Genomic DNA, 25230 nt, shown 5'->3' on the forward strand with positions numbered 1-25230 from the left:
AAGGCCTCTGCTGCCTGTGAACCAAAACCTGAGGGAGGGTCCCCAAAGCTCCCCAGCATGCCCCAACCCCCACACCTTCCCCTGGGGTCAGAGACTCCCCCCAAACACACACCCAGGGGGCAGAGTCCCTCCAAACCCACCCATGGGTGACTGAAGCACCTTGTGCTTGCAAATGTGTTAGGGGGGGATCAAGACCCAATGACCCATCTTCAATCCCTGACAGACCCTGGGAATAAGGGACCCCCTCCCACCCAGCACCCAGAGACCCTCTCAATATCCATGGAACCCTGTCCCAGAACCCATAGACCCTACCCCCAGCCAATGGAGACCCTCCTAACTCCCCCTCAGCTCCCATCACATACACCCAACAAACCACTCAGCCTCATCCAAGCATCCAAAGAGACCTTCTTGGACCTCCCCAGCCCCCAGAGACACCCCCACCACCCAGAGATTCCCCCTGCAGCACCCACAGCCCCCCAGCCCCCATGGAAACCTTCTAAGTACCCATGAGATCCCCCTCAACCCCAATGTTCTTGTGGCAACAGAGAGCTTTTATTTCCCAAGCCCTTGCTTATATAGGGCATTTGAAAAATCCCATTTGGATACTTTCATAGGTCAGAACTCTACTCCCCTTCAGGTCCTGGCCAAGGAAACACCTGCTGCCTTGGGAGAGATGTGACTGGGCGAGGCCCCCGTCAGTCAAACCAGGGGCTGGTTGGTTTGTCTATCACAAACCAACTAAAATATGGTGACACTGTGCCATCATTGATCACTGTGCCATATCTCCTCTCCGTATCCCTCTGTCCTGCTCCCTGTGCTATCATTCCTCCCTGTAACTAGCAGAACTTTCTTTCCCCCAGTTGTCTGTATGCCATAATCACTTGCAAGTTGCTCCTGCTTTCACGGAATCACAAAATCAGTTTGGTTGGAAAGGGCCAGCGGATCATCTGGTTCAACCTTCCTGCTCAGGCAGGATCATCCAGGGCACATGGCACAGGATTGTGTCCAGACCTACAGTGCCCTGTAGATCCAGATGAGCTCAGTGTACACAAACCATGTGATGCAAGTTCCTACTGAGGTGCCATCACCATATACCAACTCATTGGCAGTGATGTCATGGAAAGGAGAACAAAGAGTCGATAATTTGGTTACCAAATTCTCACAATATGAAGAAAGTATCTTTTTCACCCTATGGGCTTGCATCTTGTCTGTGGAAAAGACCTCCAGCAACTGAAAGAAGTGCCCTATGCTCCACTAGCATAGACTGGACTCTATAGGGGGCAAGTTCCCTCTGCTCAAGAGAGAGGGGCACACCACAAGGTAACCTGTGGTTTTACTTGCGTGACCATGGTGAAGACATATGGAAGTGGGATATAAAACCCACCTCTGCCTTGGCAGCACAGGTATGTGAGTTGAGAGGAAAAATTAACCACCACAGAAAACTCTTCAAGGAAAAATGCCACTCAGTTTCCACTGGGCAAGTCTTCAGGTGGAATTGAAGGGCTGATGTTACTTCTGACCCTCTGGAAGGGACCTCCAGATCATATTTACAAGAAGCAAGCAATAAGTATCATAATCAGAGCTAGAGGGGCCCTAGCTCCAGCCAGGTGTGGAAAAAGGACAGTGGAGTCAGTTGGACTGTGTGGATCCATAGCCTGGCACAGCAGAGCCAAAGGAGCACAAGGCTTTAGTTGACACAGGTGCACAATGCACCCTGATGCCATCATTCAGGGGGAGAATCCTTCTCTGTTTCTGGGATGACAGGGGGATCCCAACAGGGACTATACTGGAAGCTGGAGTGGTCCTGACTGGGCATGAGTGGCAGGAAAATGCCATTGTTGATGGCCTAGAGGCTCCATGTATCCTTGGGACAGATCACCTCAGAAGAGGTATTTCAAGGACCCAAAAGGACACCATTGGGCTTTGGGAGAGCTGCTGTGGAAACAGAAGAAATTAAGACAGCTGAAACCCTTGCTTGGTCTTTCAGAGGATCCTTCTGCTGTGGGACTGCTGAGGTAGCTGAAGAACAGCAGGTGCTGGTGTCCAGCACAACAGTGTCCCATTGGCAACATGGCACCGACTGGGACTTCAGCACCCATGGCACAGACAGGAAAACCAGGGCATTGGGAACAGCCAGGGCTTGGGAAAAGCAGGTACTGCCTGACTCATCTGATCTCCTGCTGTGCCCAGGTGACCCCGGTGGGTGTTGGACATGTGTGGATGTGTCTGCCTGCAGCTCAGCAAAGCCTTTGGCACTGCCTCCATCTCCCTGCCTCTCCTGGAGCACCTGCAGCTTGCAGCTGGGACAGGTGTCTCTCTCTGGGAACACCTGACTGATGGCCAGGCCAAGGAGGAGTGGGAATGGGGCCACAGCCAGCTGGGGCTGGGCACTGCTGGGTTCCCAGGGCTCAGTGTTGGGGCCGGTCCTATTCAACATCTGGCCTGGGTGGACAACTAGGGGCAACTGGGAGGCTTGATGGGGTCAAATAAGGAGTGTGGTGGCCCACTGGGAAAACTGGGGGTTAACTGGAGGTCTGGAAGGCAATGCCCTCAAGAGACCCCAAAGCCCACCTGGGCCACCATGGGTTCACTAACGAACGCCCCAATCTGCTTCTCCCAATGGATTTCATGGACAGTTGTAATCCTTGACTGACCCTCACTGGGTACTGGGAGGCACAGGGAGCTACTTGGACCATGTTGGGAGACAACTGAAGACACACTGGGAGCAAAGAGAAGATGCTGGAACCATGTTGGGGGTACTGGGACCATAACTGGGGCAACTGGGATCATACAGGAGGGGACAACTGGAACCACGCTGGGTTAATACTGGGAGTGTCTGGAACCACACTGGGGGCAACTGGTATCACACTGGGAGTGACAGGGATCATACTGAGAGTCGTTGTGATCATACTGGACTCTCACTGGGAGTGACTGGAAAGCACTAAAATCATACTGCAGGGGACTGGAATCATACTGGGATCATTCTGGGAGTAAATGGAACCATGCAGATTACCGAGAGCAACGGGAACCACATGAGAGTGACTGGAATCACACCAGAACGATTACAGAGCCCGCACTGGCACCGCACGGGGACGATAACTGAGACTAGCTGGGGCAGCACCGAGGCGCGGGGTGCCTGGGGGCGGGGCCATGCAGAGTTATGCTAATGAGCTCTCGGCGGGCGGAGTCCGGCGCGGCACCGGGCGGTCGCGCGCCCCGATTGGCCCGCGGAGGGAAGTAACGTCATTGATCGGCGCGGCGGGAGATTTGAACGGCGCGGGGCGGCGGATCCCGGCAGCGGCGTGGGGGCCCCGCACAGCTGAGTTCCCCCTGACTCTCCCTTCCCCAGCCGCTGGGTCCCCTTCTGAACTGGCCCTGACCCTGCGGTGGACTCGGCAACACCATGCCCCGCCCCAAACCCACCCCCCGACGGCGCGGGCGTTCCCCAGCCCCCCCATCGCCCCCGCGGCGGGCACGCAGTGAGTGAAGGGCGGGGGACTCCCCTTATAGACACCCCTTATGGATCTCCTACATCGAGCCCACTTTCAGGCCCCCCTCTAGAGCACTCCTATGGACTCCCTCTATTGTTTTCCTCCGCCCCTAGCCTGTGCCCTATATACCCCTATATGCTTCCACCTCCTAGAGTCACCTCACATTCCCTCTCCCCTATAACCTCTCTACCCCCATACTCCCTGTCCCCTATAACTCCTGTATGTCGGCCATCACTATAGCTCCCTATAGATCCTTTATACCCACAATGTCCCCCCAGACCTTACAGATCCGTTATAACCCCCACACCCTTCCCCTGTCTCCCTGGCCCCTATAGATCCCCTATAGCCCCCTGTGTTCTGACAGGCCCTATAGATCTATACCCCCCATGTTCCTTCAGATCTCCCCATCTGTGCCCTCCAGGCTAAATACATCCCCTAAAGCCCCCACTGACCCCTATCCGATGCCCCCACAGGGCGCCGCCCAGGGCAGCGGGCATTGCAGGAGATCCGCAAGTACCAGAGCAGCACCCGCCTGCTGCTGCGCCCTGGCCCCTTTGCCCGCCTGGTGAGAACCCCCCACATCGCTAAAATCCCCAGACACCCCGATTTCTCCCCCAGAACTTCCCCAGCACCCCCCATGGACTCCCAAACTCCCCTGGGACCACACAGATCATCTCAGATACCCACAAAATCTACTGTGGGACCCCCAAACCCCTCCAGGACCCCCTCAATTTCACCCCAGAACCTCCAGCATTGTCTGGGATCTTCCAAACCACTCTGGATCCCCTCTCTTGAGATCCCCAAATCTGTCTCAGGACACCCCAGATCAACTCTCTCGACCCTGTAACTTCCCCCAGAGCCTTCAAATCCACCCTGGCACCCTTCAGCTCCCCATTGGACTCTCCCAAATACCCACTGAAACCCTTCAAACAATCCCGAGGACCCCTTCAAATCCAACCCCAAATCCACCCTGGGACCCCTGAAATCCAACCTGGAACCCTACAACCTCCCCCTGAACCCCATCCCAAAAACCCACTGCGATTTTCCAACCCCCTACAGACCCACCAAGTACCCCAAATTACAAGACCCCAATTACCCCAAGTACACCAAGTACTCCCCCCCAGAACCCCAAGTTCCCCCCTGGGACTCTTCAAGACCATCCCTTTCCCCCAGCCCCCCCCCCCAATCCTGTTCCATCCCTCCCCATGTCCTTGTCCTCCCCATCCTTGTGACATGGTGGGCCTGTCCTCCCCCAACATCCTTGCATATCCTCCAATGTCATTCTGTGGTTCCAGACATCCTTGTGTCCTGCCACCTTCAGAGGCTGCATGGGCTGCATGGATTGAGAGTTCCCTGTGCCCCTCCTGCTGTGCTGGCACTGTCCCCCCCGTCCCATCGGGGTGTCCCCATGTTCCCATGGCTGAGCGTGTTCCCAAGATGTTCCCAGAGTGGTGCTTCCCCCCTGCCTCCCACCTGGCAGACCCCAGGGTGTCCCCATGGTGATGTTCCCATGTCCCCACTCCCCAGTGTATTCCCAGGTGCTCCTGTCCCCAGTGTTCCTCTCCCTGGGGTGTCCCCAAAGTGTCTCCAGGGTGATAACAAGGGTGTCCCCAGGTCCCTGGGATGTCCCCAGGGCAGTGTCTCCACGTCTCCAGGGTGTTGCCATGGTGGTGGCCCCAGCCCGGGATGTCCCCAATGCCCCCATATCCCCTCCATGTTGTCCCGATGTCCCCGCACTCCCTGTGACCCTGCTGCCCCCATGTGCCCCCCTCGCTGTGCCCTCTCTGCCGCAGGTGCGGGAGATCTGCCTGCTCTTCACCCGCGGGGTCGATTACCGCTGGCAGAGCATGGCCCTGCTGGCGCTGCAGGAGGTGCGGCTCGGGCGGCCCAGGCGTGATGGAGGGACTGGAGGGGCCCTATGGGTCCTGCAGGGGTATCCAGGGACTTAGGGGTGTGGGGAAGGGGCTGAGGGGGATCTCATGGGTACTTAGAAGGTTTCCATGGGGGCTGGGGGGCTGTGGGTGCTGCAGGGGGAATCTCTGGGTGGTGGGGGTGTCTCTGGGGGCTGGGGAGGTCCAAGAAGGTCTCTTTGGATGCTTGGATGAGGCTGAGTGGTTTGTTGGGTGTATGTGATGGGAGCTGAGGGGGAGTTAGGAGGGTCTCCATTGGCTGGGGGTAGGGTCTATGGGTTCTGGGACAGGGTTCCATGGATATTGAGAGGGTCTCTGGGTGCTGGGTGGGAGGGGGTCCCTTATTCCCAGGGTCTGTCAGGGATTGAAGATGGGTCATTGGGTCTTGATCCCCCCCTAACACATTTGCAAGCACAAGGTGCTTCAGTCACCCATGGGTGGGTTTGGAGGGACTCTGCCCCCTGGGTGTGTGTTTGGGGGGAGTCTCTGACCCCAGGGGAAGGTGTGGGGGTTGGGGCATGCTGGGGAGCTTTGGGGACCCTCCCTCAGGTTTTGGTTCACAGGCAGCAGAGGCCTTCATGGTGAGGCTGTTGGAAGACGCATACCTGTGCTCGCTGCACGCCCGCCGAGTCACCCTGTTCCCCAAGGATCTGCAGCTGGCCCGGCGCCTGCGAGGGCCTGAAGCGGGGGGCATCTGAATGAGGACCCCCTGGGGAGTCTCTCCTGATAATTTCACACCCATAATCTTACTGGGACCTCCTATGGGACCATCATGCTGAGAACCCCCCCCACCCATAGGGGTCCCTCAAGCCCCCCCACGTGGACCCACCCCATAGACTTCCCCACCTCAGGATCCCCAACAACCCCTTCAGGGACCCATCCCCGGGTGAAGGTCCCCTTCCTTTGTCCAGCACCTCTCAGATTATTGAGGACCCCTACCCATGATCCCCCTGGAACCCCCATCACCAGGATGCCAGTCCCAGGGAAGCCTACTCAGGACCTCCACCCTGCTGGAGACCCTCCCAGTTCTGCTGTACCCCAATAAATGTTTGTGACCCCTAGGTGCTGTTGCTGGAGAGTTTGGAAGGGATTTGGAAGTAAGGCACCACAGGGGGTAACTCTGGAGGGCAGGAGAACCCACAGGGAGAGGTCCTCTGAGCATTTTAGGTGAGGGCACCTGGATGGGGGCCAGGAAGGTCTTGGGGCCCAAGGGGTTCCACGTATAGTGGTGGTGGGGGGTCGTCTAAGGGGTTGGTGCTTAAGGGATTCGCTTTTTGAGCTGAGGTCAAGGCTTTAGGGGCGGTGCTTAGAGGTGGCTTGAAAGTTGCTTTGACATCTCTAAGGACCCTATAAGCAGCAGTACATCTGATAATGAGGAAATCACATTACAACCCCAAATTAATGATGAAACCTTCTATGATAGTCAGGGTCTGCACACTGTTACTAAAACAGTGTGGTACGCAGCAGCCAAGCAAAGTTCCAGGAAAAGTATAGCACACTTACATAGTAATCGGAAACTGGATATGTTTGGAGAGTGCCTCTGGAAGAGGATAATTAAATAATTTGTCTGAGGTGAAGGCCCAAGGCTTCTGGAGGCCAGAAGTGTTTTTAATGGTGAGTGACTAGAGAAAACTGTGGTTTTTAACTTGGTATGCTGCCTATTGAGCAGGAGGTTGCATCCATTAGAGAGGAGTGATTGCTTAGGATTGAGACCCCAACCATAGATCATGGGACAGAGAGTGTACAGAAGGCAGTGTTTTTGCAACTGATGAATGACAGATGTTCCAGGACAGCCCTCACCCACGTCACTGGTTAACCAAGTATGTGGCTGCCATGGTTAGAGTTTTGCTGAACGTGATAAAACACTGCGGCAGAATTTCAGGATCACTTGAAGCAAGTGTTAACCCCACAGAGAGAAAGACAAGGGAAAAGACCCTTATCGTGGGGAAAGATCCTCAGGGCTAATTAGCTATGGCAGAAGGATTAGTTTCACTTAACAATTAGTAAACAGAACAACAATCAGGAGATTGGAATTGCACCAAGGAAGCAGACTGCTCAAAAGGGGGCAGCAGGGTCCCAGTGCATGATGGAATGCAGTTTGAGTGAAAGGCTTGCAGAAAGGAATTTCTCAGGAAGTGATAAATTATCCACTGCTGTTCTGGAGAATGTAGTACTTGGGGAAAAGGAAAGTTGCACTCTTTTGCCACAAGCAGGATAAAGATGTTGATGTGGGTGTTGGAACTCCTGAGAGACCTATCATTACTATGGCCTCACAGGCTAATGTTGTTATTTGGAGTCTTAGAAACAACTTTTGGCATCCTCAGTGAGCTGGGGGCTGGCAGCTGCAAACATTTAAGGAAGCTCACCAAAAGTAAGACTTACACAGAAAATGAGGTATCAAAGTTACCACTGGCTTCTGAGATGGAGACAGGAGAAAAGCTGAGAATCCAAGTGGATAAACTTATGACTGAGAAAGACCATCTTAAGACTCAACTTGCTTCAGCAGAGTGTAAGGAAAGACAATTATTTTAGAATTTGAATATAGAAGAAAGAAACAAGAGCTGAGAGAGGAAACCTTATTTATCCCTGTTACTAAGAAATGAACAATTGCAGAAACAGTTCCAGGAAGAAAAGGAGAAGAGCTGAAAACCAAAAGAAACAGCAAAGGTGATGCCTAAACAAGCTACGAATTTACCCTGTATTGTGCAGAGTCCATTCAGGTGGCTGATTTACAGAAGCATTCCACGCACAAGCCAAGTGAAACTGAAATGCAAAAAGTGGAACCCTATCAATACATACTAATGACCCACACATTCAGATTCCAGTTGGTTCTTGTCAATGATTAATTACATTTCTAATAGATATAGGAACACAGCATTCAGTAGTAATGAAGCAGGACGCCAAGAAGTTGGGTGGATGACTGTTGCCTTCTGATATAAGGCAAAGTGACCTGGTTTCGAGGAGCAGCACGGCAACCCAAACTCACCAGGGTCGCTCGGGCCAAAGAGCATGCAGATACCAATGTGGTAGATGGTCAAAGGCCTTTATTGTCTCATCTTGTGGGGTTTTATAGTCTAAGGGGCTTCTCTACGTCAGAGGGGGTCTGCAGTACTATCTATGGCTAGTAAGGAGTGGAAAGTTACCAGCATTACTATCGTTAGGGGGGTTAAATTCCTAGTTACATTCCTAGGGTGATCTCTTATCTCAGGGGATTAGGGGAAAAGGAATCCTGCTGCTTTCTGTCACATCGCATGATCTTCCGATCACCTGTCCCTATCTACCACATATGACCCAGACGCTAAGAGTTAAAATCACTTCAGTAAATGGAGCACATGTTATCTGTCAAGCTGCTACGGTTAATTTATGGGTCCTGGATGAGAAGTGGATACTGGCTACTTGCTTTGCAATCAAAGATCACAATGACAATATTTAGGGTTTTGATATTCTGAACGTTTAAGTCTCTTGTCTGCCTGATGTCAGTGAGTCAATGTTAAAAAGCCCTAAAAGGAATCCAGAAACTGTGCTGACTCCACATGGCACCTGCACTCCCTGATCCAAAGACTGCTAGTGTGTCCCCGTGCTGGATTTTTGCATCAGGGAGAAGTGGAATTTCTGAAGTTCTGGCCAATGTGGCCCCACTAAGAGTTGAATACCCAATTACTGCAAACCTAACAGCCACAATACAAGAACCCGTGTGCTTGGGCATTGATGAGGTGGTGACAGGTTAAAAGAAAAAAGGTACTATCACTCAGTCATACTCCTATCTCTCCTGTCAGACACAGTGGCCAGTGATCATTTTAACACTCCAGCCACACAGAACATGCTAGTGTTTAGCCAATGTTCAACTGTTGGCATTGCCATTATGTCACAGATCACAGAATATTCTGAGTTGAAAGGGACCCACAAAGATCATCAAGACCAGCTGTTAAGTGAATGGGCCATACACAGATTGAACCAACAACTGTGGTTCAGCACCATGCTCAGACCAACTGAGCCGCTCTTAGGGTCTGGCTCATGAAAGAGCTGAACATATAGTTGTGGCTTATGATTCATAACAGGCAGTTGAACACCAGTACCACATCTACAATCACTGCTATACTAAACTTTGTGGAACTGATAGCTTAAATTAGGAGAGCATGCTACCCAGGGAGGACAACTCAAATTGCAGGAGACCCCCCTGAAAACACAGGAAGCAGCAACAGCAGTGGACAAGCACTTCATAAAGCTGAAGTTGAGATTCCTCCTGAAGAATGTCAAGGCCTAACACCATGAAAGACCAAAGAAATATTCACTATTCAACTCAACCACATTTAAAGAGATGGAACAGAGAGATTCTGAGTGGGAAAAAGGAATTTTGTCATTAACAACTTGAGCCACTAAGGGGTAACCTGTTCAGGCTAATGCTGCTGAGACCCATACTGTTTTTTTCTATCCAGGAATGATATCAGTAATGATTCCAGCATATCCCCACTGAGGATCAAGTTAACCATCGGAGGACAGCTTATCCTTATTGGAGGAGTAATCACTGCCAGCAAGAAGCAAATTTGGTTCACATATTAACAAGTTCAACTCACAGGGTAGAGTCACTTCTTTTATTTAAGATAAAAAGTATGGTAACTTAGGACATGCATTCTACATCACACATGCTTTTCAGTTGTAAGCGCAATTAATTGAATATGACCAGGGATTTTACCCATTACCCAAGTTAGATAACACTTCCAATGTCCAAGGATTGCTCCCACCAAAAAGGTGGCATGATAGAGAGGTCTTGGCTGGCCTTTACCTCCCCTGTGCAGCCTCTCATCAGCACTGCAAACACTGAGGCTACATGCTTTCCTTCCTACAGAAGAGAACTCTCATTCTCATCCAGGAGCCCATCATTAAAATGTGGATACCACCTCTGATATTATATATACCCAAAGATGACTCTCATATAAAAGCTGCCAGATCAGAAAGCTTTTGCTGATCTTTACCCCCCTAGGGCAGCCTGTAACTTGCACCTAAACCACTGGGGCTATGTGCTTTCCTTCCCATGGAAAAGTATAATGACTGAACCATCCAATCATGTAAGTCGCACTTCTTCTAATACCCTTCCCCAACTCCTGTGGCCTCCCTGCCCCTCTCCCACTTTCCCCTTTTCCTTTCCATTGTCCTACTACCCCTTTTTTATGTTCCCACAAATTCCTACCTCCTTTTCCCCCCTTCCATGGCCTCCCTCCACTAATTCCACTAATCCCTTTCCCCAGAGTTCCTTCATAATACCAGAGGGAGCGAGATTGGGAGGGAAAGATAATAATGTTTCCCTAAAGTAACCATCTTTTTCTTAAAAGTTAATAATTTCTATTTTGGAATTTCCAACAGGCACACCACCACGCACACTACCTCGTACAGAGCCAGTCACAGCCAACAACACTGCCACAGGTGGCAGAGAACAAGTCCCTGCTGAAAGAACCTTCTCGGGACTTAGTTTCCAGATAAACCATACTAAGAAAACCCAGCAGCCGTCCTGCCATCTGTAAGAAAATATATTTGGACACTGGTGACTCAAAATTGGTTGCATTTTGAAAATTGTCTTATGGATGCTTTTGATTGTTTTTGTCATTTTCTATTGATTCAGTTGATCCTTCAGAAAAGCTTTCAGAATAATATCAAAATAGGGAGTTGTGGAGAACCTGGGGGGCATCCCGATGGTTGGGGAAACACAAGAAGCTTCCCTCAAAAAGCCGATAAGACCCCATTGGCTCCTTCCCCCGTGCCCCTGAGGCACTCCCTCCCTATTCCCTGATTGGCCCTTCTCTTTGTACTGCCCGGAGATCAGAGGGACCCCGGGCCCCTGGGGAGAAAGAAACCTGGACCCTCCATGTGTGTGTGCCTGGGACCTGAACATGTTACTGCGTGGCTGAATTAAACATCTGTGGATACCATGCACAGGCCATTTTTGCTTCTTTATCCTGGACCTTCCTAGCAGCTATTCAGGCTGCAACACTCCAGCTGTGCCAGGTCACCGAAGGCATCGGCAGGGATGGCCGAGAGCGAGTTCTGTGACAGGCAGAGCGAGTGCAAGGCACTGAGGCCCTGGAAGAAGCGTTGTGGGACCACGCGCATCCCCTGTGGCTGCTGCACCTGCAGCTTCAGCTCCCAGAGGCCGTGCAGGGAGCGGAAAGGCGGCAGCTGACGCGGGTGTGGGCTCAGGCAGCGCAGCACATTGGCAGCAGCTCCAGCACGCCCAGGGTCACCTGCACCGGCTGCAGTGTGGCCACGCTCACCTCCAGCAGCGGCTGCGGGCCAGGGAAAGCCGGCAAAGCCACGGGAGGCCCTGGGATGCCGCGGCTGCCCAGTGCTGCAGGTTGTTCCCGCCCAGGCCAAGGGTCTGCAGGCGGTGACAGAATGACCCACTCAGGAGATGAGGGAAGGGCCGTGGATGGATATTTATAGACAGCAGTAAAGCCTTTGACACTGGAGAACCTGGCTGCTCATGGATTGGACAGGGCAACTGTTTGCTGGATGAAAAACTGGCTGATGCCCAAGCCCAGAGTGTGGTGGGGAATGGAACTAAATCCAACTGGGGCCAGTGTAGCAGGACGTGTTCCCTGCCCCAAGAGCTTGCTAATTGGTGAAATAAATCACTAAAGGCCACTTGTGTCATGGTTATTTGGGTGCCATGGAAGCAGCACTTGTAGCTGACAATAAACATCTTGCTGTGGAAGCAAGATTATGGAAAGATAAGCTGGAATTTCTGACAGACACTTTGCTTCACAATCTATTAAAGCTACACCAAACTTTCACAAAATAGAAGTTTCTGCACATTCCCTGGAAATGTGTGGGGCTTTCCCCACAAAGTTGGGATGCTGGTTTTGTGGTTCCTTTCTTGAGGGTTGAGTGAAAGGACTCTGCACACTCTTGCCAGTTTGGTGGTAAGTTACATTGACTCCTAATCTGTACTATTTCTTTCCTAGCTTTGATATAGGTACCTTAATGTTGTGAGCTGTTTTATGTAACCTACTAGTAGTTCTTCTGTTTTATACCGTGTAGTAAGTAACTCTGTTCAAGACCTTTTGTCTATTATCTCCTGTCTATTCAATAAATAACTAATTTCATAATAGACCTGATCTGCCACTCTTAGAACTTGTGAGCCAGAGTGGTTTAGGTGCAGGCCTCCTAATTCCAGCTGTACCCAAAAAATCTTAGTCTAAAACGTGGCTTGTCTGAAGCTCCCATTCTATCCATAACACCCAATTACTTGTGGGTGACCCCAGGAGTCAGTGCTGGGTCCAGTCCCGTTCAACATCTTTACTGATGATCTGGATGAGGGGATCAAGTGGAAGTCAAACTATGTTGACAAATGACACCAACTTGTGTGGGAGTGTGGATCTGCTGAAGGGCAGAAAGGCTCTGCAGTGGGATCAGGACAGGCTGCATCAAGAGGCTGAACCCATCTTCTCCCCCATTGGGATGCCTGCTGGGTAAGAATCATGCCCCAAGTGCCTCCACCTGAGACTGGAAAGGGCTGGAGCAGTTCCTGAGGGACTGCCCATCTCCCCCAGGAGCTTTCTCATCAGGTTTCTCTTGCTGTCTCTTCCTGAAGCGTGAGTGATGGAGCAGCCTGGGAGGGCACCTGGGGTCAGCCAAGGTTTCCTACCCCAAACCTCCCCCCCTTTTAGTATCTCAGGCTGGTTTGGGTTGGAAGGGACTTCAAAGGTCATCTCAATCCATCCCCTGCCATGGGCAGGGACATCTTCCACTATCCCAGGTTGCTCCAAGCACTGTCCAACCTGGCCTGGGACACTTCCAGGGATGGAGCAGCTGCAGCTTCTCTGGACAATCTGTGCCTGGGTCTCACTACCCTCACAGGGAGGAATTTCTTCCCAAAATCCTATCTAACCCTGTCCTCTGGCAGGTGAAAACCCTCACCCTCCATCCTGTCCCCTGACAAAGACCCTCCCCAGCTCTCCTGGAGGCCCCTTTTCTATATTACACTTTATCTTTCTATTAGATTTATACCTACATACCTATCAGCCCAAAAAGTGGCTCAGGCAGTCCATGACTAGTTGTGGCCACAACTTTTGGGGGTGTGGGAGAGTGCTGGGGGTTTGGGCAGACCGATGGGTTATTTTAGAGAGCCTCAGGAGCTTGTAAAGGGAGGTTTGGGAGGGTCCTGAGGGTTTATAGGGTGTTTGTTGGGGAGGGGGAGCTATGGAGCTTTTTGAGGGGATTCTGAGGGTATTTGGGATCTACTGGGGAGTCTGTAGGGGATGGAGGAGGTCTCTGGTGTTTTCGGGGGGGAGGGGGTACAGGAGTGTATACTCCAGGTCCCCAGAGTCCTCCCAACCTGTTCTTCATCAGACAGGATTTATCTCCACCTGTCAGGGAAGTTCACCACACAGACTCAGTTCCCGATTCCCATGAAATTTTGATGTGCACAACATGCAGGAATGTTTTTCCTGCAATTTCCCTGGCTACAAGTGGGACCACGGGACTGGCACGAAAAAGGGCAGAGGCCTGTCCACCCTCCACATCGGCAATTGCAGTTTTGGTTCAAATTTTAATTAAAGGCTGAAGTGTTGCTGATACTGCGATAGAGTCAGAGTCTTTCTCTACATTGTTGTCATCACGCCAGTTCCCAGGAGACACTCGAGGGGCGCTTGGAGGCCAGCTGGGGGTGCCTGTGGGATCATTAATGGATCTGTAGGGGCGCTTAGGGGGCGGGGAGGCAGTTGGAGAGCATTTGGGAGTCCGAGGGGACACACAGGGGGCATTTTGGGGGCAAGTAGGGGGCGGGCGGACTTCGGGACCCTGAGGGACACTTGGGGGTCAGGAGAGGGAAACTGGGGGTACTTACAGGGCCCCGGGGCTCACTCATGGTTCAGGGAAGCACTTGGGGAGCAGCTGGGACGGTGCTTAGGGGACAGTCCCGGCCCTGACGGGCCTCTCGCGGGCCGCGGGGCATGACGGGAACCGCAGTCCCGGCTCTATCGGCGTCCTACGGGGCCCCGCGGTCTTTCGGGAGTTGTAGTCCAGGAAGTGAGTAAACTGGCGCGGAACCAGCGGCCAGTGAGAGACGGGGAGGGGGGACACGAGGGATTTTTGGGGGCTTAGGGGGAGCTTCTGACTCCCCCATAACCCCCCCCCCCCCCAGCACCCTCAGGGGCGTAGGGACACCAGAACCCCCTGCCGCCATGTCGGCCGTGTGAAGGTGAAGAAGACAGGTGAGCCCCACTCCCACGGGTTTGGGGGTTCCCCGCTCTGATTCTCCCAATAAATCCCTAAGCGCCCCTATAGAATTCCTAGTCCCCACAGACCTCCCAATACTGTCCTGGGCCCCCCCAAAACATCCCCCGCAACCCCGGACCGCTAAAGACTCCCAAAAGCCCTACCTGGATGCCCAATACCTTTCACAGATTTTCTTCAACACTCCTAGAGTCTCCCCCAAAAATCCCACAGACCTCTTCTAGGTGCCTGAGAGGCACCCAGTGCACTTCCAGCCTCTCCAAATACACCCCCCAAATCCCTTCCTCAGCCTCAGAGCCCCTCCAAACACGCCAAAGACTCTCAGAGACCCCCTAGAGACAGCCAGTGCCGCACCAACAGGCGCTTTTGAGCTCCCAGAAGCCCCCAAATGCTCTTGGAGACATTTGGAGAGGGAGGGGATTGGAGGCAATCCCAAAGGTGGGGGAGATAAGGGAGGAAGTTTTGGGGGTCTCCCTGTTGCCCGAATGATCAAGGACACAAAACTCGGATAAGTTTTGTGCGGCGCTTTATTGAAGGGCCCGGGGGCCTGCGGACTAGCGTCCCCAAAAACAGAACCCCAAAATTCACACATGGGTGTTTTCCTTTTATACACAAGCAATTCATAACAAAGTCTCCAAGAAACAGTGGCCCTTCGCAAAGTCTCCAAGAAACAGTGGCCCTTCGCCAAACTACGGACCCTTGTAATACATTCCCTAGTTCACGAGCAAAATCATAAATCTTCTACCTGTCCTATTGTATGCTATCCCCAAACCGGTTAGTCTTCTTACTCTCCTACCCTGGCTTAATGTTTATTAGGTTTCTAAAGCTACTTGCCAGGGTTACACAAAACTCAATCACATAATATCAACGGCTACAAAATTATTTTTACAAACCAATTCACACAAAACTCATAACTAAACTATAATAAAACATTTTGCTAAATTTCATTTCTTTTCCAACATTTCCCCCCCTTTTGAGCATCCTTCAGTCCTGCTGCAAGGATGCTCAACCAACGGTATTGACAGTAACATCTTCATAGCAAGGTGGGGGATGTTCTTCGTTCTGCCGCCCACGGGTCATCACCTTCAGCAACCGGATAGATCGCTTCCTTTCCTTTTCAATCACACCTAAAAGACATCTATATACAATCCATATAGTCACCAAAAATACCAAAAGCATTAGTACATACTGTATAATGGAAGTAATCCAGCCAGACAGGTGAAGCCCCAAAGAATCAAATACTGCTCCTATCCAATTATGCTGTGCTTCCCTTTCAATTTCCTTGGTTTTTGTTTCCACTTCTGCCAATTGGGAAATATCTTTCTCCACTTCAAGTGTAACATTTGGAATGTGTACACAGCAATGATCTACTCTCCTACTCAGGTAACCACAAACTCCATGTTCTTTTAACAGTAGCAAATCCAATGCCATTCTGTTTTGTAAGGTCATTCTTGATGTAGCTTGCAATTGCAAATTTAGATCTTTAAATCCCTTCTTAGTAGCTGCTGCCAATCTTTCTGTCTGTCCTAACAAGTTGTTGAGCATTTCCCTATTTCGATATGTTGCTATCGGAGGGAATAATGACTCTAATATCCACCCAAATTGTACTCCTGTGCCAGGTTCATGCCACTGCTCCTCTAGGGATTCTTCCCTCTTTTTGAGTCCTTTCCTTTGAATCAATCTATTCTGCTTCCAGTATGGACACAATGTGGGAACCCCTAGGGTAATTTGTGTTACTGATCCATCTAAAGATAAATGTGTGGTCCACTGTCCGTGTCCCAACACCCAGACTAGATTTCCAGGACTGTGCACTGTAGTATATCTGCAATCTATAGGTCCATCCATGGAGTCTCTGCTAACCGTGTGATTATACCCCCTACACTCACATCCCCATTTTAATGCCATTTTCACTGGTACCAATCCAATTCGGTCTTCCGGTGTATCACATGTAAAAACCTCAGTACAATTCCAATCCTCTTTCTGCGGTCTGAACTCTCGGGAAGATGTAGACGTGATGATGGCCCTATAATGTGACTGATTCTTTACCCCTGACCATTGGATGCACCATTGTACTTCCCCAAGGTAACTATAGTGTTCCAAAACACTGGGTCCCCACAATGTCTTCCAACTTTTCCAGGTATCAAAATTCTGTGTGATATTCTGACAACTCATCTCATTTCGTTGGGATTTTGTTCTTATTCGTACTGTATTGCATGGCTCATCTACTGGGGTTGCAATCAAACACCTCCTGGTATTTTGAATCCAACCAAAATGATTTGGTTTCATTTCACATTCCTCTTTAGTCATAGCCCGAATGGTCATGCACAAATCCCTCCATACCTCTACTTGTTTAGGAACTGACTGGCAGGACCATGAAACATTCTTGAATGATTCAGGCATTTTGGTTACCGGTATTATTCCCCAGGGAATTGGTTCACCTGCAGCCTGTGGTAATGGCAGACAAGCTGTTATTTTAGTCACGTTCTGCATGATCCCAAAATCTCTAATTAATCCTACCACTAGGTTTTCCTGCTCAGCATTTCGTTCTATTGTATCATTAGCCTCCCGTCTTCTCCTTCCACCGTGTCCCTCTGAGGATGACATCATTCTGTCATGCCTCCACCATGCATTCCCTATTCTAGGATTAGTGACATTCAACCACCCACAACCTTTGCCTCCCTTCTCCCACCAGCTCGTCCCGTCTTCTACTCTGTCCCAGGTCAGTTCCCTATTTTGCTTCCTCCCAGCACGATCCCTTGTCCATGGCAAAACTCTCATACTCACTCTTTTGTAATCAAAACTATCCCGTATTTTGACCAAACATGTATATTCTCCCGTATCGTTTGTGGTTACCTTAGTAAGATTCAGTACCGTGTTTCCTTGTTGTTTATCCTGATCCCAACCGACTTCTGTCTTGCCTCGGCTTCTTTCAGCCCCCCCGTTGCCATATTGCAATAACTTCACTAGCCTCAACTTTCTGGCTGTGAAACATAACACAAGTTAATTGAACATCCATCCCTTCCATGGCTGTAACCTTTGTTTCTTTAGCCTGTACTAAAATAGACCCTTGAACGGGTACCAGTCTCATGATTACTAGCAGCAATATAATTAAGAAGGCGGCTTTGCGTGGAAGATCATCCGGGTTGGAGACACTATCTGGGTTTCCCATTGGAACGGTGCCTTCTTTACCCTGGTGTAATGGATCCAAGCGTCCATCCCCTGGACCTTCACCGCCGTGTAGGTCGTCATCATCACCTGGTGGGGTCCGCTCCATGATTCCCGTAGCGGATCCGTAATCCACTTCTTGATGTACACTTGGTCCCCAGGCTGGATGTCGTGGACAGAGTTCTCCAGCGTGAGCGGTTTATTCCACTGTAACGTATTTCTTAAAGAATTCAAGATTTTATTAAGTGACATAACATATTCTGCAATTGCCTGATCCCCACTCACATGTACCTCCCTTTTTAATACAGTTGCATGATATGGTTTGCCATATAGTATCTCATATGGACTTACGCCTACCTTTTCCCTCGGTTTAATTCGAATCCTGAGTAGGGCCAAAGGCAAAGCCTGAGGCCAGTGCAGTTTAGCTTCCTGGCAAATCTTTTTGATTTGTCCTTTCAGAGTTTGATTCATTCTTTCCACCTGCCCACTAGACTGAGGTCTCCAGGGAGTATGCAAATTCCAGGTTATGTCTAACATCCGTGCTAATTCCTGCACTACCCCGGCTATAAAATGTGGACCCCTATCTGACGACAATCCTAAGGGTACTCCAAATCTTGGTATTATTTCTTTTAACAAGGTTTTTACCACCTCCTTAGCCTGATTAGTTCTACACGGAAAAGCTTCTGGCCACCCTGAAAACGTACATACGTACACTAACAAGTATCTGTATCCCTGTGCCCTAGGCAATTCAGAAAAATCAACTTGCCAATAATCTCCTGGTTGTGGCCCAATTTGCAACTTTCCCATTTGTATTTGTCTCCTAACTACTGGATTATTTTTCAAACATACCGGGCACATTGCATTAACTCTTTTTGCCATTGTTAACATCTGATTAGAGATTATCTCATTCTTTAAAAATTTTACCAATGCTTCTGCCCCCCAATGGCATTTATTATGTTCTGATTCCAAAATAAATTTCATTATGCGAGTCGGTACCACTATTTGTCCCATCGGCGTAACATACCACCCGAGCTGATTCCTCTGTGCCCCCTAGCAAGTTTATTAGTTTTCCATCTTCTATTGAATATTTGGGCTCCGTATTCAGGTATGGGGTAGCCGGATTTGTTCTTACCGGTACCAATGCCATTTGAGTCCATACTTCCCGTGCCACTTGCCGTGCTGTAACATCAGCAAATCGATTTCCTCTGTAAACTTCTCCTTCTGCATTCTGATGTCCTCTAACATGCATTACTGCAACTGCTTTGGGACTATGTACCGCATCCAGTAGCTGTAGCACTTCCTCCCGGTGCTTGATATTGGTTCCCTGTGAATTCAAAAGCCCCCTTTCTTTCCATAACGCCCCATGCACATGAACCACACCAAAGGCATATTTAGAATCTGTCCAGATATTAACCCTTTTGTCCTTGCTCAAGTACAGAGCTCTGGTGAGTCCAATCACCTCTGCCTTCTGGGCTGAAGTTCCAGGTAACAAAGCCTTTGCTTCTATTACCTGATCCGATGTTACCACTGCATACCCAGCATAGCGAGTCCCATTCTCAACAAAACTGGATCCATCAGTGTATAGTTCCCATTCAGGGTCTTCCAATGGTTCATCCTTTAGGTCGGGTCTGCTGGCATACACTTGTTCAATTACCTCCACGCAATCGTGCACCAGTCCCCCAGCCTCCTGGTCACTGCGTAAAAACTCTGCTGGATTAACATGGTTAGTAGTCTTTATTTCAATATCATCCTGTTCTCTCAGGATAGCCTGGTATTGCAACATTCGACTTGATGATAGCCAGTGACCCCCCTTTTGCTCCAAAACAGCCATGACCATATGGGGAACAAACACTTTCATTTTTGCCCCCAAAGTCAATTTCCGGGCCTCCTGAATAAGGATTATTGTTGCTGCCACGGCTCGTAAACACGAGGGCCACCCGGAACTTACCAAATCCAGTTGTTTAGAGAAGTATCCTACTGGCCTCTTCCATGATCACACCTTCTGGGTGAGGACCCCCAATGCCAGTTTTTGCCTCTCATTTACATATAACTGGAATTCCTTGGTCAGGTCAGGGAGTCCTAGGGCTGGGGCCTCCTTTAGTGCCTGCTTCAATTCCTGGAAGGCCTTCTTTTGTTGTGTCGTCCATTCCAACCGATGCTACTTCAAGGCCTCATACAGTGGCTTGGCTAGGAGACCAAAGTTCATGATCCACAGTCGACACCATCCCACCATTCCTAGAAAAGATCTCAATTCCTGATGTTTACGAGGCAAAGGAATAGCACATATTGCCTCTATTCGGTTAACTCCCAAACGTCTCTGCCCTTGTGTGATCTCACAACCAAGATAAATAACACTATTTTTGATCAATTGAGCTTTTTCCTTAGAGACCTTATACCCTGCTTGGCCAAGCATATTAAGTAATTTAATTGTTAATTCCACACACATGTCCCTTTCCTTATTGGCCAGAAAAATGTCGTCCACGTACTGCAGGACTACATACAAGGATGGAGATATTGTTACCTGGGTTATCTTCCATTCCTCCAGCTCCTTGGCCAGTTGATTTCCAAAAATAGTGGGGCTGAGCTTAAACCCTTGTGGCAGTCTGGTCCACGTAAGCTGCCTCTTTCTCCCAGAATCAGGACTCTCCCACTCGAAGGCAAAATATTTCCTACTCTCTACTGCCAGTGGGATGCAGAAGAAAGCATCTTTAAGATCAATCACAGAGAACCATTTAAACTCCTCCGATACAGATGTTAACAATGTATAAGGATTAGCAACAACTGGATGTATGTCCTTTACTATTTCATTAATCGCTCTCAAGTCCTGTACCAAACGATATTTACCATTAGGCTTTTTCACTGGAAAAATTGGAGTATTATACTCCGATTCACATTCCTGTAATATTCCTTGAACCAAAAATTGTTTAATTAACGGGGCTACTCCCCTCCTTGCCTCAAGCTTCAAGGGGTATTGCTTTACCCTCACTGGTCGGGCCCCTTCCTTAAGTTCCACTTTTACTGGCTGGGCAGCTTTAGATTTCCCGAGGACCCCCGACTCCCACACCCAGGGTACTACAGCCTGCTCAATTTCTTCTGGAATAGGAGAGGCATCTACTTCCTTAATCACAAAAATGCCTGCTATTTGTTCCTCAGGTATCTCCAATTTCACCCTTCCCCCTTCAAATATTATTTTCACATTAAGTCGGGACAATAGATCTCTGCCAAGAAGGGGTGTGGGGCAATTCGGCATATACAAAAATTGATGATCCAATTCCTTCCCCCCGAACCTAAGATTTAAAGGTTGTAAAAATGGTTGTTCCTCTAGCTTCCCTGTTGCCCCCACCACCTGTACAGTTGTGTCACTCAAAGGTCCTAATAATCTATTAAGTACAGAATATGTAGCTCCAGTGTCTACCATAAATTCCTGACCCTTCCCATCTATCTCTAAAACTACCCTCAGGTCTTTGTCTAGTCAGCTTTGATTCTGATAATTTCCCAAAACTAGTGCTTGAGCTGCCTCTGTTGGTCCTCCCGTAAATCCTCCCACATGAGTATTCCCAACTAACCCCATATTCCCCCCTCTAACCGGGCATTCATTTTTCCAGTGCCCCAATTGTCGGCAAAATGCACACTGGTTTGGATCCAACCTCCCCGTGTTAGGTGCAAACCCAAATCCTCCCCGACCTCTCATCATCCCCCTCTGTCCACGATTAGCTCCTCCCCGACCTCGTCCCCTAATGAATTTTCCTCCTGCCCCTGTCTGTTGCATTACAGCCAAAATACTAGCTTGTTGTCTTTTTGCAGTTTCTTTTTCCCTGTTGTTGTATACCTTCCATGCTACCTCCAACATTTTATCCAAATTCCGAGTATCCTCCCCTTCCAGCTTTTGTAACTTTTCCCTAATATCCTCTTGTGATTGCCCTAAAAACAATAATGCCAATTGAAGTTTCCCTGATTGATCTTCTACATCTAAATTAGTAAACTTCCGAGCCGTGTCTTTTAACCGTTCCAAAAAGGCAGACGGAGACTCATTCTTGTCCTGCTTGACCGAATACAGCTTAGACCAATTCATAGTCTTAGGTATTCCTGTTCTAATTCCTTCCACCAACAATTCCTGATATCGTTTTACAGCCCTTATTCCTCCTGTAGAGTTTGGATCCCACCTGGGTTCCTCACTTGGCACCAATTCATCAACTGTTTCATTTAGTTGTCGCAACCTAATCTCCTCACGAGCCTTTTCTCTCATAGCTTTAATAACCATCTCGTTTTCTGTAGAATCCATTGTAGTATCCAATAATACCTGTAAATCATTCCAGTCCGGATTCTGAGTTTTTATCACCATTTTAACCACCTTTGCTATCCTTTCGGGATCCTCCCGGTAACTTCCAGCCGATTGTTTCCATATTACCAAGTCCCCTGGAGAGAAAGGCACCTTTATAAGTATCCTTTCTCCCTGTGGTCCCACAGCTTCCCTTAACGGCGCAATTAACTGTGGCCCCTTCTGCCCCTTCCTTCCTTGGCGAGTCCGCTCTGCTAACGGAGTCCTTTTAATACTTTCACTCTTTTCAGTATCACTGTCACTCTCACTAGATGCCCTTTTTATAGTTATGTCAGCAGGAGGAGCAAAAGGTACATTAGGAACAACCGGACCCCTCGGAGGTGCTACACAATAGGACAAATCTTCTTCAATCGGGGGATACAAATCACGCTCCTTTCTTTCTCTACATCCAACACACCCGCTCTCATCATTCATCTATAAAACCAAAATACCACACTCTTTTTGCCATTCTTCTTTCCGATATAAAACGAAAAACAAATCTAAATATGCTATTTCATCCCATTTCTCATTCCTCCTTAAAAAGTGCATCAAAGATTCCATTATCCCCAATTCCAGTGTACCATTCACTGGCCATCCCACTTCCCCAATCTCATATTCAGGCCACCAACGGTTACAATAATCTATCATTTTGCTCTTATCTAACTCTTGAGAAAAGCCTTCGCCTTTCCACCTTTTCAATATACAACCTAATGGCGTATTTCCAGGTATTTTTCCATTGGCCTGCACCAAAGTTTTAAAAGTTTTAAAAGACATCATATTACAGCCTTTAATTTTTTTTTTTTTTTCTATTCCACCTTTAATCCCAATAAACCAATATACCTTTTCGCCGTCCTTCCCCAAGAAAAAAAAACAATAGGAGGCGAATTCCGGACCTGCGTACCCTAGACGTCTTATGGCCGGAGCCTAGGCTTTTTCCATTAACCACCAAACCAAATCCAATTATCACCTTTTTCCAATATAAAGCGCCTTCGGGCTTACCTTCTGCAGTCGTCCGACAGGCGCGGGGGGTCGGGCACGACCCGATGACTCCTCCGAGAAGTGCTCGGCGCCGGCTTGGAGTGGATCGAGACGCGAACCGCCCCAGCAACCCTTGGAGTCCTGCCGCGGTCGCCAGAAAACTGTTGCCCGAATGATCAAGGACACAAAACTCGGATAAGTTTTGTGCGGCGCTTTATTGAAGGGCCCGGGGGCCTGCGGACTAGCGTCCCCAAAAACAGAACCCCAAAATTCACACATGGGTGTTTTCCTTTTATACACAAGCAATTCATAACAAAGTCTCCAAGAAACAGTGGCCCTTCGCAAAGTCTCCAAGAAACAGTGGCCCTTCGCCAAACTACGGACCCTTGTAATACATTCCCTAGTTCACGAGCAAAATCATAAATCTTCTACCTGTCCTATTGTATGCTATCCCCAAACCGGTTAGTCTTCTTACTCTCCTACCCTGGCTTAATGTTTATTAGGTTTCTAAAGCTACTTGCCAGGGTTACACAAAACTCAATCACATAATATCAACGGCTACAAAATTATTTTTACAAACCAATTCACACAAAACTCATAACTAAACTATAATAAAACATTTTGCTAAATTTCATTTCTTTTCCAACATCCCCACCTCCCAGGTGCAATTTTGGGGTGTCATTGCTTTATTGGCCCCACCATGGGCTGGGGGTGCCCAGGTGGGCATTCCAGGAGTGACTCGATGGCCCTGGGAGAGGGAAGAGAGAGCAAATGGGGAGTTAGAGGGACCTGGGGAGGTGCAGGGGCAGAGCCCTGAAATTTAGGGGTGGGGTTGTCTTACCAAAGGCGTCCCCTTACAGCCTGGCAGTGGCATCACAGCATCCAGAGGAGGAGGAGGTCCCCAAGAGGGCCTGGGGGGGCTGCATGTCACGGGGGTGGCAGTCCCACAAGTGTTCTCCCATCCCCACAAGAGATTTCCTTTGTCAGAAGTGTCTCCCCAGCCCAGAAGTGCCCCCTCAGCCCCTCAAGTGACCGCTGACCCACAACTTTCCCCCCCACCCCACAAGTGACCGCCCCGGGCCACAAATTACCACGTGAGCCCAGAGGGGCACATCCAGGCCCATCAGTGACCCCTCTGACCCACAAAAGGTGCCTCATGACCCTCAGCAGCCCCCAGCCTTCGATTGACTCCCTGGCTGACAAGCACCCCCCATGACCCTCAAATGACCCAATGACCCACAAGTGACCCCATGGCCCTCAACCGGGCTCCTTGCCCACAAATGACCCCATGACCCTCAAGGGCTCCTCTGGTTCCTCACCCAGTGGCTGCTGCCATGGCGCCCCCTGTAGGGCATCATGTGCATGGCTCCTGACTAGCTGTGGGGGCCTCACAGGGGTCACGTGACCTGAAGCTGGGCCCTCCCTGGCGCGGGTCCTCAGGAAGCGCCTCCCTTGCAGGGCATCCTGGGAGCCGCGTGGCTTCCAACATGGTGCACACCGCAGAGCCCTGAGGCCGTCATATGACCACCAAAATGGTTCCTGCAGCAAAGGCTCATGGGAGTCTTGCTTCCCATTGGGTGGCAGCCCCTGGTGCAGAGGGGCACAGCAGCTGCTGCTGATTTGCCGCGGGGCATGGTGGGAGTTGCATGACTGTGAGCATACCCCCTGCAGGGTATCCAGAGAGCTGCTTCCCATTGGCCAGAGGGTCTTGTGGGAGTCATGTGGCCTCCACCATGGATCCTGCCACAAGGGTTCCTGGGAGACAGCCTGGGGGGAAGACGCCTGCTGGTGCTTGCAGAAGTGTCTCACGTGGGTCACGTGACTGCCTGGGCACTGCCCCCTGCAGGGTCCTGGGGGTATCAGGTGACCTCCCCCGTGACACTCCCTGCAGGGAACCCCGGGAAGCAGCAGAGCTCAGCAGGGCCCTGCCCACCAGGGGCGTGCCCAGTGCTGGCTCCTCCCCTTGGCGTCACCTCAAGCACCATTGGACAAGGGGCTCATCGAGGGTGGAGCTTCAGGGGGGCGAAGCCTATGTTTGGGTTTGCCCCTTCCAGCCCGCAGGGGCGGGGCCTGAGCAGGGCCTGGCGTTCAGGAGGAGGGGGTTGGGGAGAGGCGAGGACCCCCGAAATGCTGGCCCTGC

The 25230-nt window shown here is 50.1% G+C and overlaps 1 protein-coding gene and 2 long non-coding RNA genes across 4 annotated transcripts; 1 reads left to right on the top strand and 2 right to left on the bottom strand.

Annotated features, from left to right (window-relative positions):
* Window positions 1-3217: 3217 nt before the first annotated feature.
* On the top strand, window positions 3218-6454 carry CENPA (centromere protein A). Its single transcript, XM_074546533.1, has 4 exons — window positions 3218-3479; window positions 3965-4056; window positions 5285-5362; window positions 5965-6454. Exons 1-4 carry the CDS (start codon window positions 3404-3406, stop codon window positions 6097-6099), a joined length of 381 nt encoding a protein of 126 aa, XP_074402634.1. The 5' UTR covers window positions 3218-3403; the 3' UTR covers window positions 6100-6454.
* A 7469-nt stretch (window positions 6455-13923) lies between these two features.
* Window positions 13924-14428, bottom strand: LOC113460084 (uncharacterized). Its single transcript, XR_012581450.1, has 2 exons — window positions 14241-14428; window positions 13924-14064 (listed from the first exon to the last, which is right to left on the bottom strand). It is a non-coding gene; the product is annotated as an uncharacterized LOC113460084 (long non-coding RNA).
* A 686-nt stretch (window positions 14429-15114) lies between these two features.
* On the bottom strand, window positions 15115-24102 carry LOC141729887 (uncharacterized). Of its 2 annotated transcripts, none has more exons than XR_012581452.1 (3): window positions 23112-24102; window positions 22095-22210; window positions 15115-18014 (listed from the first exon to the last, which is right to left on the bottom strand). It is a non-coding gene; the product is annotated as an uncharacterized LOC141729887 (long non-coding RNA). The 2 variants fall into 2 exon arrangements; XR_012581451.1 differs by lacking the exon at window positions 22095-22210 and having other exon boundaries at window positions 23112-23838; window positions 23932-24098.
* Between the last annotated feature and the right edge of the window lie 1128 nt (window positions 24103-25230).

This window comes from Zonotrichia albicollis, chromosome 8 (genome assembly GCF_047830755.1).
Source record: "Zonotrichia albicollis isolate bZonAlb1 chromosome 8, bZonAlb1.hap1, whole genome shotgun sequence".
Classification (NCBI taxonomy): domain Eukaryota; kingdom Metazoa; phylum Chordata; class Aves; order Passeriformes; family Passerellidae; genus Zonotrichia; species Zonotrichia albicollis.

Bases quoted from the DNA above. Each gene is read 5' to 3' on its own strand.
- CENPA (XM_074546533.1), top strand. From the start codon at position 3,404: ATGCCCCGCCCCAAACCCACCCCCCGACGGCGCGGGCGTTCCCCAGCC. The intron at 3,480-3,964 runs GTGAGTGAAGGG...ATGCCCCCACAG, and splicing joins GCCCCCGCGGCGGGCACGCA to GGCGCCGCCCAGGGCAGCGG. The intron at 4,057-5,284 runs GTGAGAACCCCC...TCTCTGCCGCAG, and splicing joins CTGGCCCCTTTGCCCGCCTG to GTGCGGGAGATCTGCCTGCT.